The 26310-nt window shown below is 49.2% G+C and overlaps 1 protein-coding gene across 6 annotated transcripts in view; it reads right to left on the reverse strand.

Annotated features, from left to right (window-relative positions):
- LOC106985630 (kelch-like protein 36) overlaps nt 1-26310 on the reverse strand; it is a 102532-nt gene that overhangs the window by 50935 nt on the left and 25287 nt on the right. For 5 of the 6 annotated variants that reach the window (XM_053210883.1, XM_027076322.2, XM_053210882.1 and 2 more), the window contains exon 1: nt 17108-17680. The exons of the other annotated variant lie outside the window; for it this stretch is intronic. In XM_053210883.1, coding sequence (XP_053066858.1) covers nt 17108-17665 — 558 coding nt within the window. In that variant the 5' untranslated portion in view covers nt 17666-17680. Of the gene's footprint in view, nt 1-17107; nt 17681-26310 lie in introns of those variants that run through there. 6 annotated transcript variants of the gene reach the window in all.

Raw genomic sequence — 26310 nt, forward strand, 5'->3', positions numbered from 1 at the left:
AATGTTTTAAAATTGGTGCAGAATTAACCAATGCACGTCTACAAATAAGGTGGATGAGGCAGCTGCACTACAGAAGCAACGCTGGGAGTGCCCGGGGGGGGGGGGGCGAGGGGGGGCTCGGTCGCTTGAGCGTCTGAGTCCTGATTTCGGCTCAGGTCATGGTCTCACAGTTCGTGAGTTCAAGCCCTGCACTAGGCTCTACCCTGCTTGGGATTCTCTCTCTCTGCCCCCACCTCTTGCTCGTGCGTGCTCTCTCCTTCCCTCTCTCTCTCAAAATAAACTTTTAAAACATTAAACCAGAATCAAATAAGTAAAAGCAGCTCTTGAAGACCAAGGACCACAGTATTAATCCTTCACTTACATTAAGCAGATTCTTAAATACTCTGCTAACACCACACGCTGAGACGTGTTTTAAGATTTCGTGTTCCCGGGTCCCAAGACTCTTACTAGTAGTACCCAGCACCACCTACGATCCTGGGCATGACACCTGTAACCTGCTGCCTGGTATCACCATCAGGGTGCCCACTCCCGTAGTTGCCCAAGCACTAGACCAGAGACTGTTCCAGCCCGGCACGGCCTCTCTAACTGCCTAGATCCCCCAACCGCCTACTCAAACCCCACACCACACACAGACAGTTGCTGCCAGTAACACTGAATCAGACCTCGGGTGTTTCATTAAACAGAGTGCTACGCGGGCAGAAACTTGCACATGCATCTGTTCTACAGGGTTTTTCACTTAATGGAACATGCTGGAACCAAACCAACAGAAGCTCAGCTACCAAAGGCCACCTGCCAAAAAGGAGCGTGCATCACTAAACCAGAACTTTAAGTTAAAACACATTTGGAAAAAAGCAGTGTGACTACATAAACAATTTCCTTCTAATCTGCTGCCCACTGCCAACGGTTTCCTAAATACCTTGCAAGATCCAGAGCTGCCTGACTTACGCCCCGCAGCCCACACACCCAGAGGGAGCCAGTTTAGAACGTTCCCCTTCAGGAGTCGCTCTGCTTGTTAATGAAAACCAAAGTTACTTAGAAGAGTCGGTCCAAGCAGTAAAAGCTGCAAAATTACGATCTGCTGAAAACAAGAGAAAGCGAAACCGGGTGCTGACAGCTAAGGCCGGGCCGAGCCCACGGAGGAAGCAGCCCGCGCTGCTCGCTTTTTCGGCTTTGCTTTCACCTAATGATCTGCCGAAAACAAAGACCGCAGCTATGCAGAAACAGCTTCCTTTACCGGCCAAGATAGCAAGATTGCGCTCCATTCCTGAATTACGTTTGTAAGTTGGCTGTTAGGGTTAAAAATCTTTTATTAGAAAAAAACGAAACCTGAGACTTCGGGAAGTCTGCCCTATAGTAAAGATGTGGAGCTCGAAACTTGAATCTCCTGGAAAAGTATTTCACCCACCTGGCTCACAATGCTGTTTTCCGTATAGAACACCAACCACTGGTGGGGCTCACCTGGCAGGGGAGCGGGGTCAGCTGTGCAGGACGAAGGCCTTGTGGCAGTGGTTCTCAGCCCCAAGCTACCCCTGGCATCGTCGGAGGATCCTCGGGCCTTCCCTGCAGAACTCCAGGGTTCAGCGGGGGCAAGCAGGGAGCCCAGGCTTCACTCAACACGCTAAACACTTTGTGTCCTCGTGACGTGCAGTTAGGGTTCCGGCCCACCGCGGAGGGCGCTCCCACGGCCACTCCAGGCAGCTGAGGAGTTGGGGAAACTAAGACAGCACGAGGGAAGGCCAGGCGAGCACAGCTACCTCGCCACTCAGTTATGGCCCCAAACCAGACAGAAGCAACCGGGAAACCAGGTGAAGCGATCACTTTGTGAAAGGACCCTCTGCTTGATGAACAACACGCAGAGCATGTTTTTAAAACGGGAACTCTTTTAGTGCTTTCAAGGGTTTACTGATCACTAACAACTTACCGGCAAACCACAAACCTAAATGTCAACCAGAAGAGAAACTATCGTGCAAGCAAACTGGAAACAATTTGATAAAAAAATTCCATTCCCAGGTAACGTTTCGACCCGTCTTTTCCACAAAGACCATTCTTTTATAACTGAGCTCATTTCCCACTTGCTCTTAACTGAAATCTAACACTCACCTCCAACACTCTGCTTTTTCAGAAACAACCTCCCATCCTAGCATCCTTTCACACCCTCCAGCTAGTGTGTCTCTCCATCACGCACCCGATCTGTCCACACTGGGAGCTCTCTCTCACGCACACACTCTTCCCGTGGGTGGCTCCCGCCCCCTGCAGGTCCGGCCTCTGCTCCAGCCACCCCTCCTCCCCACCCCCGGCCTGTCCACGCCTGTCTCCGTCCCGCAGGCAGCTCTGTTCCCCGCCTCAAACCGTGCTGGTGAAGCCCAGACTCCCATCCTCTCTCCCGGCCGCTCGGTCAAGTTCCAGGCCCACTTCTCAGGCTGCCAGCCCCACGGCACTCCTACTTCCAAGCTCTGGTTTCGCCTTCAATTCCAAAGGCCCGTTATTTTCTCAAAACCAGCTCCTACACGAACGCCAACGGCAGACTTCATGGTTCTGCCAACCTCCCAGACGAGAAACCTTGAAGATTATCTTAAATCATGTACCTTTCCATCCCAAATTTCTGGGACAATCTCAACAAAGTACCAAAATGTTCAGAAAGCTTTATCTGGCAAGAACAAGGGCAACTACATGAAGAGAAAGAAGTATTCTGATTAACTGACCCCTATCGACGTCCCACGACTGAGACCCAGAGAACAGTATCTCCATGAATCAAAGGCAGGAGGAGCACCTTTCTGAACATACACCGCACCTCAATAATAAGATTATGGGGCACCTGGGGGGCTCAGTCGGTTGAGCATCCGACCTCGGCTCGGGTCATGATCTCGCGGTCCCTGAGTTCGAGCCCCGCATCGGGCTCTGTGCTTCCAGCTTGCAGCCTGGAACCGGCTTCGGATTCTGTGTCTCTCTGTCTGCCCCTCCCCCGCTTGTACTCTGTCTCTCTCTCGAAAGTGAACGTTAAAAATGATTGATACACAGATGTCATTTTATCATTACATTCTTTCTTAAAGACAGGGATTTCTAACTGTTATTTGGGGGGAGGAGACCCCCCCCCCCCGAGAGCACCGTCCACTGCCTGAAGAATGCACACACGAAGGAAGTGACAGACCTGGAAAAGGAGCGGGGGAAGGAGTGGTGCTCCCGGATGGGACTGTAACGGACTTTGCAGCCATCCTCCAAATGTCCATTTTCCTCCTCCCCTGCTGCTTAGTGGTCGCCCAGTCCAGAAGGCTGATACACACCCACTCCCAGCTCTAGATGGGAGCAGCTCTAGACGGGAGCCCGACCTGGCTTGCCACCCACCCTCCCTGCCCACAGCACCCGGTTCAAGGGTGACCCAGAAGGCACAAACCCCAAGACACAGCCAAGAATTCTGGATCACACGTCCACTCTCTTGTTCTGGTTGATGTGGAACAGGCTGGACATACACAGGAAGCCTACAACCGCTGTGACTATTTTCTCATTCGGAGGAAAACTAGTCTTGGGAAAATGCTGACACAACAGAAGTGAAAAGAAACCAGGTCCTCAAAGATATCACCGAATTGATTAATCACACCAACCTTGAAGCGTGACCTACCTCTGGGATTTCTGGTTCCATGAGCCAATAAATCTCTAGTTTATGCTGTAAGCCAATAAGAGCTGGCCTTTCTTTCACTTGTTCTCAAAAGCATCCTACCTAAGACAGGAACGAAGCGCACAATAAAGGACATAAAAAGGCTTGTTCCAGGTTCAGTGGCAGCAACCAAGGGACTCAGAGAAAGTAAGGTCACTCCAAAAGCCAAAATCAGGTTGATCAGAAACGCAGGCCCTACTGTCTGCCCACAGGATGCCCTCCGCCTGCCTCCCCACTTGCCAAAATCCTATTTCACTGTCAAGGCTGTTCATCCCTCCCTTCCTTCACCCTCTGAATTACTGCTGCAGAGCCTCGCACGTGCACCTCCCAAGCACTGAGCACGTAACTACACGGCTCAGGACGTGCCCGGCAGCTTCCTACACCTCAGTTACAGGCTTAGTCACCCACTACCTACACAGGGTAAGAGCACCAGTTATCTTCCTGAACATCTGTAGCAACAGCTAAAATAGTTGGCCTTCACCAAACATTAATCAGCTTATTGACAAACACTTTATGAAAAGATCTTTCTCAATCTTTTCCAAGTAGTTCACACACAGAACTGGCTTCTGATCCAACTGGTACAAAGTTTTAAAATCCACACATGAAAAAACGTCATGTTTGGGGCGCCTAGGTGGTTCAGTCAACTGAGTGTCCAACTCCGGATTTCATGATCATGGAATAGAGCCCCACACTGGGCTCCACGCAGAGTGTGAAGGCTGCTTGGGATTTTCTCTCTCTCTCTCCCTCTGCCCCTCTCCCCCTGCTCGCACACACGTGTGCTCTCTCTCTCTCTCTCTCGAATAAAAATAAAAATATAATAAAAAACTTATTTTGGGGGCACCTGGCTGGCGCAGTCAGTAGAGCATGAGATTCTTGATCTCAGGGTTGTGAGTTTGAGCCCCAATGTTGGGTGTAGAGATCACTTAAAAATAAAATTTTGAAAAAAAAGCCCTTCATGTTTTAAATTACCACTAATTACTTAATATTACTTAGCAAAATATATCTTCTCCTCTACCCCCCAAATAACAATGAATTAAATGTATCTTTCAGTTTACTTTAATGCTTTAATTAGTTCTGGGAAATAAGGTAATTCACAACCAGAAACAGCTAAAAAATGTATCCAAAAAATGTCCATCACTGTTTTTAGTATGTGTAAAATATAATTTGTGAACACACCACAGTCCTTAAAAATCACATTGAGGAAAAAGTTTAATAATGGAGAATACTCACAAGTGGGGGAGAGAAAAAAAAAACCTTCACTCAACAACATATAGTATAACCCTATTTCATTAAAGAAGAAAGTGCAGTATTATTATTACATCTGTTACAACAAAGCTGCCTGGTTCCCTCTGCATCCCATTTCAACTGGTCACCCAAAGCCTTATTCGGCCCCCACGGCCTTTTGTGCTGCTCAGCTGGTCATGGGAGCACCCAACTGCCCCTTCCTGCCTCCAGGCGCAGCCTCCACCCTCCAGACCACATGTGGCCACCACGGCACTTTCTCCAAAATGGAAATCGATTTTGGTCCCTAGGAGCAGCCTACCACAACCGTTCAGGACAAAAAGCCCCAGCGGAGCACATGAGAGCTCAGCGCCTGGCACTCATCTGCCTCCCCAGACTCACGGGCCGAGGCTCCCCACAGCCCAGCATGGCAGTTCTCTCCGTGCACGCGGCTGGGCATGCTGGGCCTCTCGCATCCGGGGCCTTCTCTGGCCTGGATGACCTCTGACATCATAGAACACAGTTCCAGAGTCTCAGCTTTACCAACTATTTTCCCAAAAAACCTGCGGAGTTACACACTCTTGATTGTAACGGCTGATTAGCCTCTATCTTACATGCAACTGTGAACTTCCTCAGTATATGGACTGGGCTACATCTCTCATTAATTTGTACATCAATATATACTCACTGAGCACAAATCATGTTCTAAGCCCTGGAGATGTATCAATGAACAAAACAAACAAATCTCTGCCCTCATGAAACTTATGCTCAGCTCTGACATACAATTAGGCTCTCCACCTGGGAAGCTGTTGGCTCTGTGGCTCTCGAATTGGGAGAGTTAACAGCACTGGCCCTGACGGGATCAGAGGATCACTGCCACGGCCTACTAACAGGGCATGGGAAAGCTGTGCTAAAAGCACTGTATTTGCATCAGTAAGTAACTGCCTTTTGATCTATCTCAGGACTACATTTACTGAGAAACAACCCAGAGAATTAAACAAAATACTTTATGATCTGATATACAGATCAGTCGCCTGGATTCAAGGAACTACACAAGAGAGATAAAGAAAGCCATGAAGACCCTTAAAAGAAGCTCAGGTCGCCTGTGCGTTTTTTTTTTTTTTTTTTTTTTTAAGCAAAGTCTACACCCAACGAGGGGCTTGAACTCACACCCGAAGACCAAGAGTCACGTGTTCACTGATGGAGCCAGCCAGGCACCCCGCCCACTCGTTCTTAATGCAAAAATTACAACCAATCAGAACACTTCATGAGCAGCTCATCCTTCTTATTCAGGACTGGCACTAAAAGGTATTTCCACCAAGGACGAATTTGTCCCTCGCCGTTCTGCACGCTGCGGTGCTAATCTTCATGCCCAGAACGAGAAACCCCACAACAAACCCATATGCAGTCCTGAATGTACTGGTCATTTCCTCCAAGTGGCCCCTCTGTCAAGTAACTTACCCACTGCACACACCACAAAGGCGAGACCCTGTACTGGCAGCGGAGGTGCTGGAGGACAACCAGACCTCAAGAAAGCCTTCCCGTGCCACCAGGTCACTCCCGGGACCCTTACTCTTACTTCAGAGCACCTGAGAGAGCGCGAGTTAGACAACCGACCCGTGCTGTTCTCTGCCAGGCAGGGCCCCGTCTGGGCACAGGGCCCACACAGGGCCCAGAAGGCTACAGGCCTCCACGAACAGCTGACTGACCCTCGGAGGAAAGACAGGGCATCTACAGAACCAAAGTCCACGGGGGCCTCAAAGCTCACCACGCACACTGCATGCAAGGCACTCCTTTCCTTTTTCATAGGAAGGTGAAGGACTGACAAAGCTAACTCAAACCTATGTTCCCACCCGAAAAGAAATCAACATCCAAGAAACAAAATGATAATGTACTTTACTTTCTGTCCACCTTAAAAAGAAAAGAAGTCCATCTGTTCAACTTGTGCCACAGGATAAGAGGCAAACTCCAAACTCAGCTGTGATAATTGTTTCCAAAACTAGTCAATGCTAGGATATTGCTACAGTGTCACCGTGTGTAGTCAGCTAAGTTTCCAGCCAAAACTACTGCAGAGACTACTGCGAATTATATATATATACATACGTATATACATACATACATATATGTATACATATACACGTATACGTATATATATACACACATATATATGTACATATATGTGTGTGTGTGTATATATAGAAATATAAAAGCTATCTCCTACCTCTTATCTCCTTCTCATTTACCTCTAGTCCCAGAAAAGTAAATGTACGTTCCTGACCCTCAACTCATACCATAGAGCCGCGGCACGTAAAAGGCAGGAGTTCGATAAGGAGAGGGAAGGAGCAGTAATTATGCTCGCACGTCTGTGGAAAAGTGGAGGCAAGAATTTCCTCAACGGACAAATCCATGACCAGCAGCAAAATAAGATGGCAAGAATTTCTGATGGCAGACTGGCTTAATGCCGTACACACAACCTCCGACAAATTTTGACTACGACCAGACCTGAGAACAAATTAGAAAGTTCATCCCAATTCACTGGGACATCAGATGGTCACGGCTGAAATGAGCCGTGGTGGAGTCTGGGCCGCTTCCACCCCGTCCCCTACATCCCATCCACGACGCAGAGCACAGGGGTCAGCAGCGGTGTGCCTCTCTGGCTTTGGAGAGTGTATTTGTACTCAGATTACTTCTCTGTAACTGTGTTTTGCAACTAACACACCCCATCCAGGTCCTGGCACACAGCAAGAGCGGGATAAATGCTGAAAAGGAATGAATCAGGAATCTCCTTCTGAAGACCCAATGGGACAGATCTTCAAAGTGGCAAAATTTTCAGGCGTCTCGTGCTGGTTCTGTCCCCACAATCCATTCTACTCGGTGCTAAAATTAGATCTTATCACCACCTCTCACAGTGGTACATACATGTATTTTGGTTGTTGTTCACACTCAACCTAGACTGGATAAATTATTTTATCCAAAATATGATTTAGCTAATCCTATTCATGGCAACGTGTTCAATGGGTTACGTGAAACAAACTGGAAACAAAGCCATGTGGAGGCTCTGACACCTGAGCCGAGCTGCGATACCCTGGGGGGAGCTGTCCTAAACCCAGATTTAGAGGCCTGCCCACAAGGAGCCCCAGCAAGAAGGTCTGGATGGCCATCAGGTGATTCTGACGGAAGACTAGGACCAAGGGTCCCAACCTAAGAAATACTATCATATAGGGGCGCCTGGGTGGCTCAGTTAGGCATCTGACTTCTGCTCGGGTCATGATCTTGGGGTTCTTGAGTTTGAGCCCCACGTCGTGCTCTGTGCTGACAGCTCGGAGCCTGGAGCCTGCTTCGGATTCTGTGACTCCCTCTCTCTGCCCCTCCTTTGCCTACACTCTGTCTCTCTCTCTCTCTCAAATATAAGTAAATGTTAACACGAAAGAAAAAAATACTATCATATAAAATGATTCCAAATTTCTAAAATCTCCTATAAAAAAGACTGAAGAGGGGCACCTGGGCAGCTCAGTCGGTTGGGTGTCCAACTTCAGCTGCGGTCATGACCTCACAGTCGGTGAGTGTCAGACTCGCTGCTGTCAGCACGGAGCCACCTTGGGATCCTCTGTCCTTTCTCTGCCCCTCCCCACTCGCACGCGCACGCTCCTTCTCAAGAATAAAAGCATTAAAAAAAAAAAAAAAAGGACTGAAGAAAAGCATTTCAAAGTATTAACCTCAGAAGTCACCTCTGGGTCATGGGATATTATGAGGGACATGTTCTTCTTATGTTTTATTTCCTAAGACCATAATGAAGAAACAAATGTTTGTTTTTAAAGGTGCCCCCCCAAAACTAAAGGGCATAATGTCCCCACATGGCCTTCCTAACACTCTATCCAATCAGCACTGAGGACACCCAAAAGCTATTCGCCTTGCATTAATCCGCCTCAGATGTCCCCAAAAGAATGCCCTGCTTTTCCCCCTCCAAGTTCTGGGGTTCAAGATGCTCGGGGTGCTGACGTGAGCACAGAGTACGCTCCCAGATCTGGGCGACGGCCGGAAGAGGGACACCTCTGACAGCCGGGAAGGACCACACCTGGCCCCCCGAGGCCGTCGCCACGGGCAAGGCTGGCACAGAGCGGTGCCACCACTTACTAAAACCCGTGGTTTTGTTCCGAAATCCTGTGGGTTCTCACAGACCCGCATCTGCTCACAAGACCCACGGTGTCTGTGGCTTGGCCTCTCTCAGGGTCCCTCACCTCGCCTCTGACTCCGGCCCCACCCGTTCCCCCCACACAGCACTTCAGCCACAAACCTCTTCCGGGTCCCCACACGTGCCTCAGGTTTTGGGACTCTGCTCCTCTGCCCGCCGTCTCCCAGATGCCCTTGTCCTCGTGCTCCTCTGCCCGAATGTCACCTTTTCAGAAGAGACATCCTCCCAGCCTCCCCTGACGCTCAGTCTCGCTCTCTCTCCTCCTGTTCAATCCGTCTTACACCTAAATACCTTCTAAATCATGCCCCTGCTCTACCCTGCACTCTCCCTGAACAAGAATCCAAAAGCCCTCCGGCCTCATCTTGTGGCCCCCGTGATCTCGTTACCACGCGTCTACTCCGCACAGGGCGGTCACAGCGTGAGCCCACGAGGCAACTCGATCACGTGCTTCCACGGTCAAACGCCAAACGGCCCCCTCCTTCCACATTTTTCTCAGCGTAAAGACGGTAACATTCAGGAAACCCTACAAGGTTGGGCAGACCCCTGGAGGCCTCTCCTCTCCGGCACGGAGCTCTACACCTACGTGGGCTTTCTCCGAGTCCTCTTAACTGCCCTCAACTCGCTCCAGCCACGGGGCCGGTACACCCGCAGCTTGCACGGTCCCCAGCTGTGCATCTCGGCTAAGGCACCCCTTCCAGGGAAAACTCTTCCCCAACCCTCCCGGGCCACACCGACACGCTGCGTTCCCTTCCTCTGGGACACACTTCTCAGTCTGGAAAGACACAGCCATTGCTGTGATTATCTGACCAGCGACCGTCTCCCTCACCAGACAGTAAGCTCCCTGGTAGGAGGGACAATGCCCGCTTTTGCCCATCACCCCATCCTCAGTGCCTGGTACACGGTAGCCACTCAATAACTACTTGCTGAGTGAACGAACGAAAGTTCTTGGCAATGTTCTCCACACTTCTGTTGCAGGAATTACCACCGCAAATCAGGGTTCGCCAACGAGCCTGTTTCTCTCCCCCCTCCCACTCCGTGAACTTCTAAAGCACAGCAACTCGCTCTTCAGCTCTGCGTTCCTAATGCCCAGGCGCCAAAAATTTTGCTTTGAACAATCACAAAAGATACAAAGTCCTTTATACGTGGTTCTGAATAAAAGTGTCTGATAGCCTACAAATTAATTCCAGCTGAAGCAGAACGCTACCCGTGGAAGACCTGATCTTGCGTTTTATTAGAGTCAGAAGTGGTGGAATGCCGTCGTCTCCAGGGAGAGGGACCCGAGGTGGGCAAGGGGAGAGTGCTTCATCTTCTGCCATTGCAGCATGTTGATTGTAAGACAAGGGGGGGGGGGGGAGGAGAAAACCCGATTTCTGGAGAAGGCAGGAAAATCCAAGTTAATTACCGGCGCCCCCACTATTCACTCAGGCTGATGACCACTGTCTCCAAATAAGGAAAGCTTCATCCTCTCAATAACCTTCTCTAGTGAAGAGGGGACCAAGAGACAAGAATCCGAGTTTGAGTCAGACCTCTTTTCACCGTATAAAAACTGGATGGCACGGCTGCTATAACTAAGGGGTTGAATTCTTCAAAAAGCCATGTCTTTAAAAAAAAAAAAAAAAAAGTCTTTGGACATTTTATTACTCAGAAATCTCTAGAGCATTTCCACAGTTCTCAGTATACTTTAACCTCTAGAGTATCTGCTCCGTTCCCTGGCTAAAACAGGTAAAACGAAGAAAACTTACTATGCTTGAATAGATGCCTTCATAAATTTTAGAAACGAGGTTTGCTCCAAAAAGTTCAGCTCAGTGGCCGTGTGGTTCGAGCAGACTGTATTACGTACAGTGAACAACAGGATCGCAGAAACGCCCCGCGGGAAAAGGGGCGGAAGACGTATATCAAACTGAGCATTAAAGGCCAGAGAGAAAGAGCATGACTTCAACTTTTCACGTTAAATACTTCTGGGTCGTTGGCATGTTTTAGAAAGAGCACATCTGTACCATGTGTTTCAAAATAAAATCAATAAGGACACACCCCACACAAAATTTAGCAACTGGTAACATACTAGCAACTCTTAGTGAGATCACAGTCCTGAATCATTTCCATTTTTATTTTACTCATTCATCCATTCTATCAACTTTCACTTAGGAGCTGCTCCGGCGGGGTCACTATGTGAAGCATTACACCTTGATCAGTCTCTTGCAGGAAAGCAGTTTGGCAAAGCAGAAAAAACAAAGGATTCAGAAGTCCAACGACCTGCTGGCAAGCCCCCAGTGATGCACGTAGCAGCCACGTGACTACAAGTCCCACGCTGCGTGGGTCTCACTTTTTCATCTGTGAAACGGTGATGACAAGACACCGCAGAATGGCTGTAAGGCTCAAACAAGCCATGCACTTTACAAACCATGGCACTTACACACTGCACAACACTCAAGTGCTGATCACTGCAATTTCAATGTGTTGTAATTAATAAGTTCCTCCGCGTCCAATTATCAGATCTACCCAGAAGGTCTACTTCCGGCCTCAAATAAATATACACATACTGACAGCCATCTAAGTGGAATTACTACTTAAAATTTCAAGGGACATATTTGACAACACTGGGCAAGAATCTCAAAAAACTCTGGAATTAAATTTCACTGTCAAATTCTCTTCCATTTCCCCGAAAGCTTCAACAGGTCCTGTCGAAAGGAAAAAGATTATGACGTTCAGAAAGAACAGGGAGGGCACACATTTTAACGACGCAAGACGAAAGTCTCTCGACAGAGGCACTGCTTCACTCCGCTAGTTATAAAACGTCTACAGTGGAAGAAAGCCCCCCCAAAAACCACTAGAAATCCTCTTGACAATTATTAGAATACCAAATACATTCACAAGTTAATTGGTCCTAACTAAATTTAAATGAATGCAATAAAATTTAAAAGGCACCCCTTGTAACCAGAGCAAAGGAAGGGCATCACCATGTTTACATGCAGACTGCAAGCCATCCGGCCAAATGGCAACTCAAAATGTTCTATGGAGTCATCTGCAATGTTCCTGAACAGTTCCTATGTCACAAGGGCCATGGCTTGCAAATATAACGTATACAGACGTCTAACTTTACTTAATGCATTTTACAACATGAGTACTTATGACATGTACTCGCAGTAATGGTAAACGACTGTTTTTGTGGACAGTGAGCAGAACTCAATTGAGACACTGGTCTGAAAAGCCACCCCCACCACTTCCAGCACAACCAGCAGGTCCCCTCTTAGAATGACAGCTCCAGGGGGTGCACTGCTCATGGCACTCTGCACTCCCCACCCTGCCAGCAATTTGCATACAGTACACAGAGATGAAAAAAATTTCTTCCTCATAAAATAAGGACAAGGAAAACAAAATCTGCCACTGTCATATATGATAAGTAAGGGTGAAAGAAAGAGGCAACTAGATGCAAAAATCAAATGCCCAAGGTGCAAGAGTGGGGAGCCCAGACTTTCCACCAGGAGGCGCCTCCACTTGTAAGGCACCAGTGGTGAGAAGGAGGGTTAGATGTCCCACCAGCCGACACCAAAAACATAAACTGAGAGTTGATCTGAAGACTGGCAACCACTAAAGCCGCAGACAAAGCCCACAACAGAGGGGCCTGAGGATCACCAGAGCAGACGGCATCGGCGCGTGGACACTTGGCAGCAGGCGCTGGGCGAAGGCTACGCGCATGCTGTCGTCTAACAAACCTCCAGGAGGCCAGAAAAGGAAACTGCAGGAACATGTAATGGGCACTAATCCCCTTTGCATCACCTGTGTCAAGACAGAGGGCAGAATGGAGTTACTGGCCCAGAGCTTCTGGCTTCTCAGGTCTTCTGCTGGAACGGGGTCACGGCTGAGGAGCTTTCAGACAGACAGAAACAGCCAGCTCGCAAAAAGCATACATTCCGAAGACGCCACATCTAGGGTTATGACAGATTCTACAATGTCTAATCCTTGACACAAATACTATGAGCATAACCCACGGGCCACCTTTATGTTGCCCACACTAGTCCTTAATCCAGCCTGCAGTGACAGAGACGGTCACAAAAAGACCTTTGGGGAGATCACTTCAACAAACGGGCAAACTGCAATCCAAGCACATGTAAGTCTTTGGAAACGAACATCAACACTGCTGAAGTGGCACTAAAGTGACAAACGACAGTAATCCAATGGCCCCAGGCCAATTAATTCCACTGCAAACAGATTTATCTGTTTTGTGCCCGGTGGTTCTCGCACGGGAAGCAGTAAATAGAAATGCAGCCGCCTAATTACAAATCCAAAAGCGAGCTCTTCCTACAATTTCTCGAGTTCTTCCTACAATTTCTCATACTTCAGTGTGCGAGCAGCAAAGTAACAAGTGTCCTTGACAACCACCTTTAATGATTCTCTTGAAAAACCAGATCTATTAACAGCAAAAACTCACATGACAAATCAGTACAAACACAAAAATGAACAAAAAATTAGCCTGGATGTGGCTGACAATTCAAACACAGACGACACAACTTTTCCCAAGTTCCTGAATATCCTACACGGGCAGAGAAAACGTGCAACAGGCTTGGCATGAGACAATCGCTACACTTTGTAACCCTTTCCTCCTGTAAGTTTTCCCATGTCGAGCACTATTCGATCACGCCAGCTCCACATAAAAGTGCACTGGAATGCAGGTCCTAACTTTTGCTCTAGAGAGGAATTGAAAACGAGGCAGGTTGGCTTAGCGCTCACTGCAATTTCGGTAAACTGTGGTCCCACCAAGACGGACCCAAGTGCACGACGCACCTCGTCTGCACTGCCGCTCGGTACGTCACTGAGGCGACCGTCATTTCACCAACTTGAAACCCATCTAGTCGCAGAACAGGTTTGAGTTTCTGCTGTCGCTGTGCAAAGGAAAATCAGCATCTCCAAATATCCTGTATTTCAAATAATTGTATTTGCTTCAGCTGCCTCACTACGAGGTTCCAGTAAAAATGTATCTTTTGAGAAATACTAATACAGCGGTCAGTTACAAACAGATAGATATTCCACCACACGGGGACACTCCGCCATATGCTGTAAACTGGATCCAAGAGATTCCATAACGTAAAATGTGGGGCCCCATCACTGCCAGGTAATGCAAAGACTGCAGTGAGCCTGCTTCAGGGCACCAGGACAGGAAGCCACGTGATATCCAAATAAAGTGTAGAAGGCATTACCAGGGGAGATTTCACTACAACGACCACAAACCCACAAACGATTCCTGGTTTAAGGAAGGACTGGTCAGTTCACACTAATTACCCCAAATCATTTCATCAGACAACAAATAATCACAAATTAAGAGATGTACTCACACTTCCATTGTCAAAGTTCATCCTTTATATCTGTTAAAATGTTGAAAACTACTGGCATTAGAAATGTTTCCAAGTTTTCCACTGGTTCACTTCAATCCAGGGAACAGGGTTCAACAATCACATGGAAATAGAATATAATCTATAGAAATTTTCAAAATTGTACGCATAACAATCCAATTTTGTTTTATTTTTTAAAGTTTATTTATTTATTTTGAGAGAGACAGAATGAGGAGAGAGGCAGAGAGGGGGGACAGAGGACAGCAGAGAGGACAATGTGGGACCCGAGCCCACAAACTGCGAGATCATGACCTGAGCCGAAGTCCGACACTTAACCGACTGAGCCACCCAGGCGCCCCAACAACCCAATTTTAATACAAAACCCTTACTGTTAATTTGTGGTTGTCATTCCCAATTGTACACAAGTAACATGCATCTCATGATGCTTAACACATGGTAAGTGATCGGTAACTGTTGAATTAATGAGTGAATGACCAGTGTCTCTGCAGGGCTCTTAGGACAGAAGGTCTAATAAAACAAATTTATTAAGATGCTCAGCCTGGGGTGCCTGGGAGGCTCAGTGGGTTAAACGTCCGACTCTTGATTTTGGCTCAGGTCATGATCTCACGGTTTCGTGGGACTGAGCTCCAAGGCGGGCTCTGTGCAGACAGCACCAGCCTGACTGGGATTCTCTCTCCCTCTCTTGTCTGGCCCTCCCCTGCTTGTGCACGTGCTCTCACTCCTGCTTTCGCTCTGTCTCTTCCAAAATAAATAAAATTAAAAAAAAAAAAAAATGTTCAGCCTGATACAAGCAGGATACAATTACCAAATCTTGTCACATTATTTCATTACTTGTGTTCATTACTATTCTTTGAAAAAGACTATGAGAAATCAAACTCTTCTTTTGCTACGTTCTCCATGCTAGAACTTAAAAGCACTCAAATTATACTTAAAAATAAACGTATTAAAAGAAAAACCTCAAAGAGTTGCTAACATTTATGTTCAACTGACTTTCGCCACTGCGGTTTTCTAAAAATATCAAAATATCAAATATCGTCTGAAACGTGAATACTAGGACGATGAATGTAGATGAAATTACAGTTAAGTTTATATATTGTCACGGCTAGTTATCACTTAAATCAGGTTTGCACTGTCACTGGTGCTTATGATAATGGACTGAATCAGGGGTGCCTGTAGCGCACGCAACTCTTGACCTCAAGGTTGTGAGTTTGAGCCCCACAGTTAAGCATAGAAATTACTTAAAAAAATAAAGTCTTGAAAAAAAAATAATAGAATGAATTATGGCTAAACATGCCTTCACTTCAAAATCTCTATGAATACATTACACGTTCGTTCACAACGAATCTCGTACCTGTTCATACCAATTTTAACAATGAGCTATACACGTTTATATTTGAGAAAAAGGCAAATATCAAACCTCTTAAGAAAACAAAAATCTTTCAATTACACATTTGTAAAAAATTACTCAAATGCTAAGTCCCCTTTTTTGTGCAAAGAACCATACGAAATGCTCACAAAGTAGATGAACAAGTGAACAAGAAGTTAAAGGGAGAAACTTCTGCAAACTAAAGTATCAAAAATTTGACAACATTCCAGCCTCCTGTAAGATCTCATTTAAGAAAAAAAAAAAAGTTTTCGCGTTTTAAATTTCAGGATAGGCATTAATCTCAACAGCTATTAAAATCGACCTCATTTCCAAAAGGCGAGAAACACCCAACAGTTCGCAGAGGCGATCTACCGGCCACCAGTTTTCCCAGTAGCTACTTTGTTTCACTTTCCCACATTTCTATACCAAAGCACACTGGGACGGTATAAAGTGCAGAAATTTCTAGGGATTAGATGTCAAAAAACCAGCGGTCGAAAGCAAGCCTGAAAGATAATACCATAGGAGCAACTGTAATACCCAGAGTCATTGAAAATTGGGGGGGGGGGGTCAACTCTACACGTACACCTCCCCAGAAGAGAAAAAGGTGCGTCTCACTCTTTCCCTCCACTATGGGATCATTGTAAATGGTCCCTAAACTTCGGCTGGTGCTGTGACACGGCGCGTTAGCGTCAGCCAGGCTGCGATGGGTTCATGCAAAAGATGTCACTCAGATGCAACTCAAAGTACGGTCCTGGGGACTTGATTTCCACTTTCCTTTGCAACAGTAACCGAAGGCTGTTCCCCAGTGACTCGCGTCCACAAACCAGAGAACCAGCAAGCCCCCCGCGGTCAATCAAGCTGAGGAAGCGACCTTTGGGGGCACGGGGGCAGCGGGGCACCCCCACGCCTTGGGGTCCCGCTCCGCGCCCAGAGGTGACCCGAGTGCCTGGAGAGCCCCGCCGCGGCGGGGCCTCTCGAAGCCCCCCGGCTGCCTCTCCCGGGGCGCCCAGGGCGCCCCCCCCCCCACCTCCGCACCCCCGGCTCCCCCGCGGTCCGCCCGGAGGTTAACCCCTTCGCGACCCCCGCAGGCGGCCCGGCGCCCCTCCCCGCTGCTCCCCGAAGGCGGGCCCCTGCTGGCTCCGCGCGGGGCGGCGGCGGGCGGCCGGGGCGCGGCGGCGGCGGGAGGCCGGGGCCTAGTCCGGGGCAGCGTGTCCCGGCGCCCTCCCCCACTCCCACACGCTCGCTCCGGGCAGGGCGCGCCCGCCCGCCCCGGGGCCGCCCGCCGCGGCTCGGGGCCGCTCCCGCCCAGGGCGCGGGCCGGCAGCTACCTGCGGGTTGCGGAGGGCCATGGCGGCCCGTTTCAATGAGCCTCGGCGCTCGTCCGACTCCTCACGCTGCTTCCCCCGCCGCCGCCATCTTCTCGCCCGCACATACACACTCGCATCGGCCGCCGCGCCTGCGCACTGGCCGCGCGCCGCGGGGCGCGGGGCGGCCGGGCGCGCCGGGCGCCTGGTGCGCATGCGCGGCCGACAGGTGGGCGTGCGCGGCGGGAGTGGGCCTGGTGGACTCCGAGCCCGCGCCCCTTCGCGGTGCGGGCCGCGGGGCCGCGCGCTGGGGGCCCCGGCCGCGGTCCCGGAAGGAGAAAGGGCGGGGGGCGGAGGTAATGATGCCCAAGCGCCCGGCCGGCCCGGGCCTCTCACCTGCTGGCGGGCCTCCGGGGTGCTGGGCGTGACTCGGGACGTCCGGAGCCCGGAGCCGCGACCGGAGGCCGGCCCCGGGCGCCGAACCCCAAGGTCTCCCTGGGCCGGGGTCTCCCAAATGAGCGCCGAGGGCCCGGGAGGAGCCTCCCCTGCTCGTGGTGATAACAGTTCCGTGCATTCATTCATTTACTCACTGTTCATCCCACAAACGTTGCCTGAGCGCCCACTCTGGGCCACGCCTATTGCCAGGCAGTGGCGAAGACTCAAACGCACACACGTAAAGCGCTTAGCATCGGGGCCTGGCGCCTGGTGAGCGCTCAGTCCGTGTTGCCCGTTACACACGTGCAGGCACGTACGCAGACAAATCGACTTTGGGGGCACGGATTCCAGACACAGTGAGCCCCCTACCAGGCCACGCACTTAACCATCTGGTTGGGCCTCCCTTTCTAGGTGAGTGATTTCAGACCTGTTACTTCCCTTTCTAAACCCTTCTGTTTTCCTCACCTGTAAAGGAGACCCATACAATTTCTGAACTCACAGGATTTCTGGGAAGTTCCTATTAGATGAGTGTGAACAACTTGGCCAACTCTCAAAAGCAAAAAAAAAAAAAAAAAAAAAAAAGTAGCTTCTGTGATTCTTATTCACAACCCTTATCCCTGGTCTCGCTTGTTCCACAAACGTGCACGGAGAGAGCTTGCTATTGCCAGACCCCGTGCCAAGCAGCAGAGGTCAACAGTATGATCCATGGTTACATTTCAAGACCGAGGGCCTCGCCTTCTCAAAAATGGGATGCCATGAAAAATAGATCAGGGAGAGGGAGGAAACTGTTCTAAAATGAAAGAGCTAAAAATATAACCAAATACAGTGGGTGAATCTTGATGGGATCCTGATGTGTTTTTTAAGCCAGTGAATATCTTTTGACAGAGAAATTGGAGTATGGCCCGGAGATACAGAGGCGTTCAGTGAATTATTATTGGTAATTGTCGTGGCATACTAATGATATGCTCACGTGAGAGAATGTTCTTATTGTTAGAATATGCCTCTGAAGAATTTAGGGGTCAATGTCATAATGCCTGTGAGTTATTTTTTAATGGTTCAACAAAAAACAGCGTATAAAGACGCACAACTGTACATGGAAGGCAAATGAGGCGTATGTTCACAATCGGATCAAAGGGGTACCATCAACTTTTCTGTGCGTTTGAAAAATTATGTAACAGAAAGCTGGGGAAGCAATATAATACTGTATCCATGCTATCCAGAAAAATAATATATGCGCATGGATAAAGACAAAGGTATGTGAAAACCCACTGGTGTCTTGGGGTGGTTGATGTCTGATTTGTATCGTAACGGTGCTTGAACAAAAAATAAAAATTATAATAAATAAGACCTAATTCTAATCTTCAAATCACTCATAGAGATAATAACACACGGTTTCTCGATACATAGGGGTAAATAGTAAAGAGAAAGGATCAACAATCATCATGGGCCCTATAGTGCTGAGCAGGCCCTGGTCTTTGCAATGCATTTAGGGACATTGGAGGAACCCAGAGTCAAGATAAGCCTGAATTAAAATCCTGACTCCCCCAACTCACTGGTTGTGTGGACTTCAGCAGGTTACTTCACCTTTCCGTGAATCTTTTGTAAAAAGGGGTACAGTAGGCAAAATAACGCCAGCCCCCCTCCCATCCCCAAAGTACCCACGTCCTAATTCCTGGAATCTGTGACTACGTGACCTCACGTGACAAAAAGGATGGGATTAAGTTGAGGACCTTGAGAATTAAGGACCTTGAGAGGAAGAGAGCTTTCTGGATTATCTGGGTGGGCCCCTTGTAAGCACAAGGGTCCTTACAAGGAAAAAAGGGAGGCGGCACCAGAAGCAGAGTGGGGAGGGAGAGGGAGATTGCTTTGAAGATGTTACGCTGCTGGCTTTGAAGATGGAGGAAAGGGCCATGAGCCCAGGAATGCGCGCAGTCTCTAGAAGCTAGAAAACGAAAAGAAACAGAATTTCTCCTACTTCTCCCAGAAGGAACAGAGCCTTGACCACACCTCGATTTTCGTAAATCTTCTGACCTGCAGAATTGTCAAATAGTCGTATGTAAACCAGTAGATTTGTGGTGCCTTTTTACGGCAACAACAGGACGTTAGTTAACACAGGGGATAAAACCACCACTTTGCAAGTATGTTGCCACGAGGACATGAAATAATGGTCCAGCACATGGGATATCGTGCCTGGCGCTTGTTAACGATCGTTAACATTTGGAAGATGTGCATAACTCAGTGAATCGATATTTTCCATATGACCCATGTGAGATGTTATAAAATCATGCACGAGTAAAAGATCCGTGTAGAGCACAAGATAGACTGATGGATTTCAACCTGAGTACAATAAAGTTCATTGATATGATTTCACATGCCAATTTGAATTTTCCCTTGAGAAATCTGTCAGCTTTGGGCAGAGCAACGAAGAAAGATAGCCACAATTCTCTGCAAACCTCACTTCTTAAAAAAATGAATAGGGGCGCCTGGGTGGCTCAGTCGGTTCAGCATCCACCCTCAACTCAGGTCACGATCTCGCGGTCTGTGAGTTCGAGCCCCGCGTCGGGCTCTGGGCTGACGGCTTGGAGCCCGCCTCGGATTCTGCGTCTCCCTCTCTCTCTGCCCCTCCCCCGCTCATGCTCTGTCTCTCTCTGTCTCAGAAATAAACAAACACTTAAAAAAAATTTTTTTTAATGAATCAAGTTAAAAAATAAAACCATCACTCCTTTTGAGGAATGGACAATACCCCTCCCTCCCTGCCCCCACCACATTCCCTGTGCGAGGCTGGATTTTCTCCATACGCTTCAGTCAAAGCAACGTATCGCAACAGACTGAATTCGGCAGCAGATACAAGAACCCAGCTATTATCTTATTAAGCGAGACGTTAAAGAGCTTTACAGAAATCCACCATACCGCCACTCTCCTCGCCCAAATTATTTGCCTTGGAAAAGAGTTATTTTCCACTTTAAAAAAAATACGTTATTTTTATGTTGATATACAATGAGTTTATGATTACTACATTATTATACTTATTTTTAAATGTCTCAGCTTTCATCCCCCCCCCTTTTTTTTTTAGAGACAGAGAGAGAGGATCCCAAGCAGGCTGACACGGAGCGAGAGCCCGCAAACCATGCGATCATGACCTGAGCTGAAGTCAAGAATTGGACGCTGAGGGGCGCCTGGGTGGCGCCGTCGGTTGAGCGTCCGACTTCAGCCAGGTCACGATCTCGCGGTCCGTGAGTTCGAGCCCCGCGTCGGGCTCTGGGCTGATGGCTCGGAGCCTGGAGCCTGTTTCCGATTCTGTGTCTCCATCTCTCTCTCTGCCCCTCCCCCGTTCATGCTCTGTCTCTCTCTGTCCCAAAAATAAATAAACGTTGAAAAAAAAATTTAAAAAAAAAGAATTGGACGCTGAACTGACTGAGCCCCCCAGCGACACCTTGGTTTTCATCCCTAAATAAATAACAACAGACATAACTTATAAAAACAAAGGCTTTCTGGAGTCCCGAAGTAAAGCAGTTTGAGAATGACAGCCCCAAGGTACCAGGCTGCCCAGAACTTTCTTTCCCCTCACCCACTCAGGTCTCTGAGAAGAGGTCACGGCCACTCTGGCCCTCATGGCCACCTTCCGTCCTTCCCTCCTGTTAGCCTGCTTTGTTTTTCTCTACGGAACTTCCCACTCGCTGACAGTCTGGAAGGGCTGCTATAACAAAGCACAAACCAGAGACTTAAGACCCTGGGAATCTGTCCTCTTACAGTTCTGGGGGCCGGGAGTCTGGGATGAAGGTGTGGACAGGCTGGGCTCCTTCTGGACGCTCCGGGGACCGTCTGCTCCAGGCCCCTCTCCAGCTTCTGGCGTTGGCAAGCCTCGGCTTGTGGCCACGTGGCTCCCCTCTCTGCCTCCGTCGTCACGTGGCCCTTCTGCTGTGGGGCTCCTCTGGGCCCCTTAATAAAACCAACACAGAGGACTTTTCATCCAGAGCCGATTGGAACCCGAGGTTGCCCACTTGAGCCCCCAGCTGCGGCTCACGGCGCAGGACGCGTTACGTGAAACCTGCTTAATGCTACCCATCAAGGCCGCACTCCGGCCCGGCCGGCTGCCCTGGGAGCGCTCGGGGACCCAGACTGCCACCTCCCAGCCCGTGCCCTTGCAGTGGTGCCCATATCTCCTCTTGTTGTCCTGCCGTCGCTCTCGTTTTGGGTTGGCAGTCGTGATCGAGTTGATGTATCCGTGCAAAGCAGCAGCACACCCGCCCACTGTCCCTGTCTCCCCCACGCCTGGCACCACCCCAGGCGGGGACGTCCCCGTCGCCAGGGGAGACACCGGTAAGGAAAGCGGAGACAAGGGGAGAGGCACCAGTGGTCTGGATGGCACTCCCCATTCTGAGCCTGCCTGAGAAGGCACTGAGCGCTCACTCACAGAAGGCTCACTGCCATTCTGATTTTCCACTGATTTTCCGGAACGTCCAGCGTATCCTGCCGGCCTCAGAGGACCGGGCCCGGGATCGGCCCAGAGACGGATGTGCCGGCGACTTCAGTCTCACGAAACGAGCCATTAACCACGGCACCTTCGCATTAGCGAGGAGTTCAGGCGGCAACGTTGCCATTTAACGCCCTTCATTTGTCTCCGTCCCGTTGCCCCTGCGAGCCCTTCCTTCCCCACTCGGCCAAGCACAGCTTCGTTTTTCATGGGCTTTCGTCGAACTTCGGTTTTTCTCTTCCGCCAGACAGGCAGCTCGGAGGGGAAAAGAAATAATCTTCAATCTCCTGCAGCCTACAAAAATAAGTATCTTTTCTAGTCTAAAGGCAAGATTAATTATTATGACAAAACCAAGAGATTTTGAGAAAAAAAAAAATAATCCGTGACCCCAGCACTCCAGCACAAATACTATGACTTCTCAATTTTTTTTTTTTCTTCCGAAGGCTGTTAACATGGATGGGACTGGGGGCACCTGGTTGGCTGAGTCGGTTAAGCATCTGACTCTTGGTTTTGACTCAGGCCACGATCTCACAGTTCGTGGGTTCGAGCCCCACACTGGGCTCTACTCTGACAGTGCAGAGCCTGCTTGGGATTCTGTCTCTCTCCCTCTCTGTCTGCCCCTCCCCTGCTCACACTCTGTCTCTCTCTCTCTCTCAAAAATAAATAAGTGAACATGAAAAAAGAAATTAATAAAAATAAAAATAAATTATGGGGGGGCCTGGGCGGCTCAGTTGGTTAAGTGTCCGACTTCGGCTCAGGTCATGATCTCACGGTTCATGGGTTCGAGCCCCACGTCGGGCTCTGGGCTGACAGCTCGGAGCCTGGAGCCTGCTTCGGATTCTGTCTCCCTCTTTCTCTCTGCCCCTCCCCCGCTCACACTGTCTCTCTCTCTCAAAAATAAATAAACATTAAAAAAAATTTTAATGAAATAAATAAATAATAAAAATAAAAATCAATTAAAAAAAAAAACATGGACGGGACAGGAATCTCCAGAGTGGACTTTGGGGTCCGATGGGTCTGAGCTCAGCTCCTAGCTGTCCGTCTGCTCAGCCGCAGGGGATCCGTGGGCAAGCCCCCTGCCGGAAGTCTCCGTTTCTCTTCTCACAGGGTCGGCAGGGTTAAACAAAAATCCTATCTGTCTGCTAGAGTGGGGTGAGCTGAGGACCGCAAAGAGGCGTCAACCAAGGCGTCCCAAGCAGCCCATACCCACCGACCCCGCGAGGGTTGCGGTGGGGCCTAAGCAGGTGGAGAGCAGCTCGGTCCAGGAAACGCTGGAGGAATCCACGTAGTACCTGGAAAGCCGGGCTGGACCGGCCGTGACGCTTGGCAGAGAGGATGCTGGAGAGACAGCCAGGGGACTGGAGGCAGGTCGTATAATGACGTCTACCGTGTACTGAGGGCTGTGTGCTGGGCACTTGGATTACATTGTGTATTTGCATCAGCCCACTATTTATTCATTTGGCAAAAGTTCATGGAGCTGCTAGCATTCGCAAGTATTAATTTAGAAGCTGGAGACGGATGGGAGGGAAAGTGACGCGAAATGTATCCATTTACTGACTGCACGTACAGATACACGCAGGTTCTTAGCTCATGCTGTCGGTGTAGTTTGTTTCCAGAATGTCACCGACGCTGAGGACACTGCCATGAAAGGACTGTCTCTTAACGCGTCTCCATCTGACTTTATTTTTGATTATTAATTGAATAAGCAATAACTGGGTGGCCGGCGAGCACAGTTCAGCTGGGGGATCGCCCAGGGGTTTCCTGACAGGTGTGACTTCCCATAGAGGAGGCCACGTGGCGCTGAGGACACAGAGCAGGAGACTGATCATGTTTTGTCCCGTCGCATGCTGCTTAGCCAAAGCCGCGAGGTTCCCCCATTCTGCCCCGATAATTATGAGGCTGCCCTGGGGAGGTGAGGTCCACACACGCCTTGCTTTCTATGAGAGCCTCAACTCTAGCATGATCCCTGACCTGTGGTGAGTGTCCCACTAATACCTAATGAATGAATGAACAGTTGGAGCCCCAAGAATATTAGAACCATAAGCTAGAGTCTCCAGACAGGGAGGCAACAGCTGTGAGCCTTCCGAGGGTCGCGCTTTCTCCGGAGCAGAGATTCTCTTTCTTCCGAGCCACGACCGATTGGATCTCCCAGACGTGATGAGGTGACCCAGCTAGTTAGCAACGGAAAAGTTAGCCCCTTGCACCTTGGCTGGGTGATAGCAATACCCTATAATGCAATATCCCACCACTCCAACCTGCCGCTTCCATCTAACCCCGAGGCAGCGGCCAGAGAGCCTGGCAAAACTCACACTTGATCCTGTCCCTCCTCTGCCCGGGACTTTCCACGGGCCCCCATCGCTCTGAGTAGAAGGCCACACAGTGACCTACGAGGCCCTCCACGGTCTGGTCCTGACCCCCAAATCCTGTCCTCCTTCCCCGACACCCTCTCTTCTCTAGCACACCAGCCTCCCTGCTGTTCCTCCTGCCCCAGGACATTAGCACTTGCTCGGCCATCCACCTGGAATGTCCTCTCCACCTGTCTGTTCTCGCTTACGAGGACCTCCCTGGTTGCCCTTGATAAAGTGGACCCTACCCCCAACACTGTTTATCCTCTTTTTTGTTTCTTTTGTCTCCTTAGAACAAATCCCTGACATGCCATATACTTATTTTCCTTAACACATGTCTTTCTCCCCAAAACAGAAGCTCCATGAAAGCAGAGATGGTTAGGGTGTGTTCATTCTAATATCCTTAGAGCCTACAACAGCGCCTGTCCCATAAGTGTTCAGACACCAAGTTTATGATCAATGTGCTGATTTAATGAAGCGCTTGGCTAATGAATGCAGATGGGGGTCTCCTGAGGGCCAGGACAAGTCACTTTCTTTGAGGACTTCTCTGGAGACATAGGGAGGATGTCCCCAAATCTCTAAGATCTCTTACCCCCGATGACTTTACCTCCAAACATCAAGATTTTGACTACGCATCCGATGGTTCCAAAACATGGTTTTGCTGGGTTTTTTTTTTTTCCCCGTTTGAAATGTGCTCTAAAGCAGGCTGGCCTTTACTGCCACCACACTCCAAGTCACCCTGGGGATTTCTTCCTGCGTTAACTCCCCCCAGAGCCATCTGTGTGGAAGATTACAGACGGCTGCCAGCTCTTTGACACTGTGCCCTGAGAGACGGAGCCGGCGTCCCTCCCCTTAAATTGCTGGCCCCGTGACTTGCTTGACCAACAGAGCGCGGTACCAGCCCCACTTTGTAAATTCCAAGGCTGAGCCTTTCTCTCAAGTACTTGGAGTGTTTCCTCATGGAAACCGTGACTCCACAATATCATGACAGATGATTGTCTTAAGCCACTATATTTCAGGCGATCTGTTACGCAGTCATAAATAATCAAATGCCCCCGGTCTGTTGGGGCTGCGATGACAGAATACCGTAAACTGGACGGCTTATAAACAGTGGAAATGCATTTCCCGCAGTTCTGGAGTCTGAGACGTCCGAGATGAAGACACTCGCGGATTCAGGGCCGCCTGGGGAGCTCAGTCGGTTAAGGGTCTGACTCTTCATTTCAGCTCAGGTCATGATCTCACGGTTCGTGGGTTCAAGCCCCATGTCGGGCTCTGTGCTGACAGCTTGGAGCCTGAAACCTGCTTCAGATTCTGTGTCTGCCTTTCCCTCTGCCCCCCCTTCTCGTTTTCTCTCTCTCTCTCTCTCTCTCTCTCTCTCTCTCTCTCTCACACACACACACACACACACACACACACAAAATAAATAAACATTAAACAAATAAATAGTAAAAAAATTGGAAAAAAAAAACTTCCGAGGGAAAAAATAATAATAAATAAATAAAACCTCCTGAGGTGTTTTTGCCTCTTGTTTTTACTTATATTTTTATTTTTTAAGTATTACAAAATTTTTTTTTAATTTCTAAACTTTAAAATTTTTAGTTTTTTTTTTAAATCAGAAGCAGGCCCCAGTCCCTGAACTGTCAGCACGGAGCCCGACATGGGGCTTGAACTCACGAACCGTGAGATCATGACCTGAGCCGAAATCCACAATCAGTCAGGCGCCCTGACCCTACGTGACTGAGCTACCCAGGCGCCCCTACTTGTGTGTTTAAAACAATGATGCCAGATCCCATCCTAGACCGAGTCGGTCAAAGTCTCCAGGCATGGGCTTGGGCACAGGTGTTTCATGAAACTCCCCCCGTCCCACGCTGTTCTAGCAGGCACAGCCTGGGATGAAACCCACTGCGTGGGCTCTCCGGCCTTGGCCATGGCCTCACTGGCTGGCCAGCCGCTAGAGGCCACACGATCTCTCA

The sequence above is a fragment of the Acinonyx jubatus genome, chromosome E2 (assembly GCF_027475565.1).
Source record: "Acinonyx jubatus isolate Ajub_Pintada_27869175 chromosome E2, VMU_Ajub_asm_v1.0, whole genome shotgun sequence".
Lineage (NCBI taxonomy): Eukaryota > Metazoa > Chordata > Mammalia > Carnivora > Felidae > Acinonyx > Acinonyx jubatus.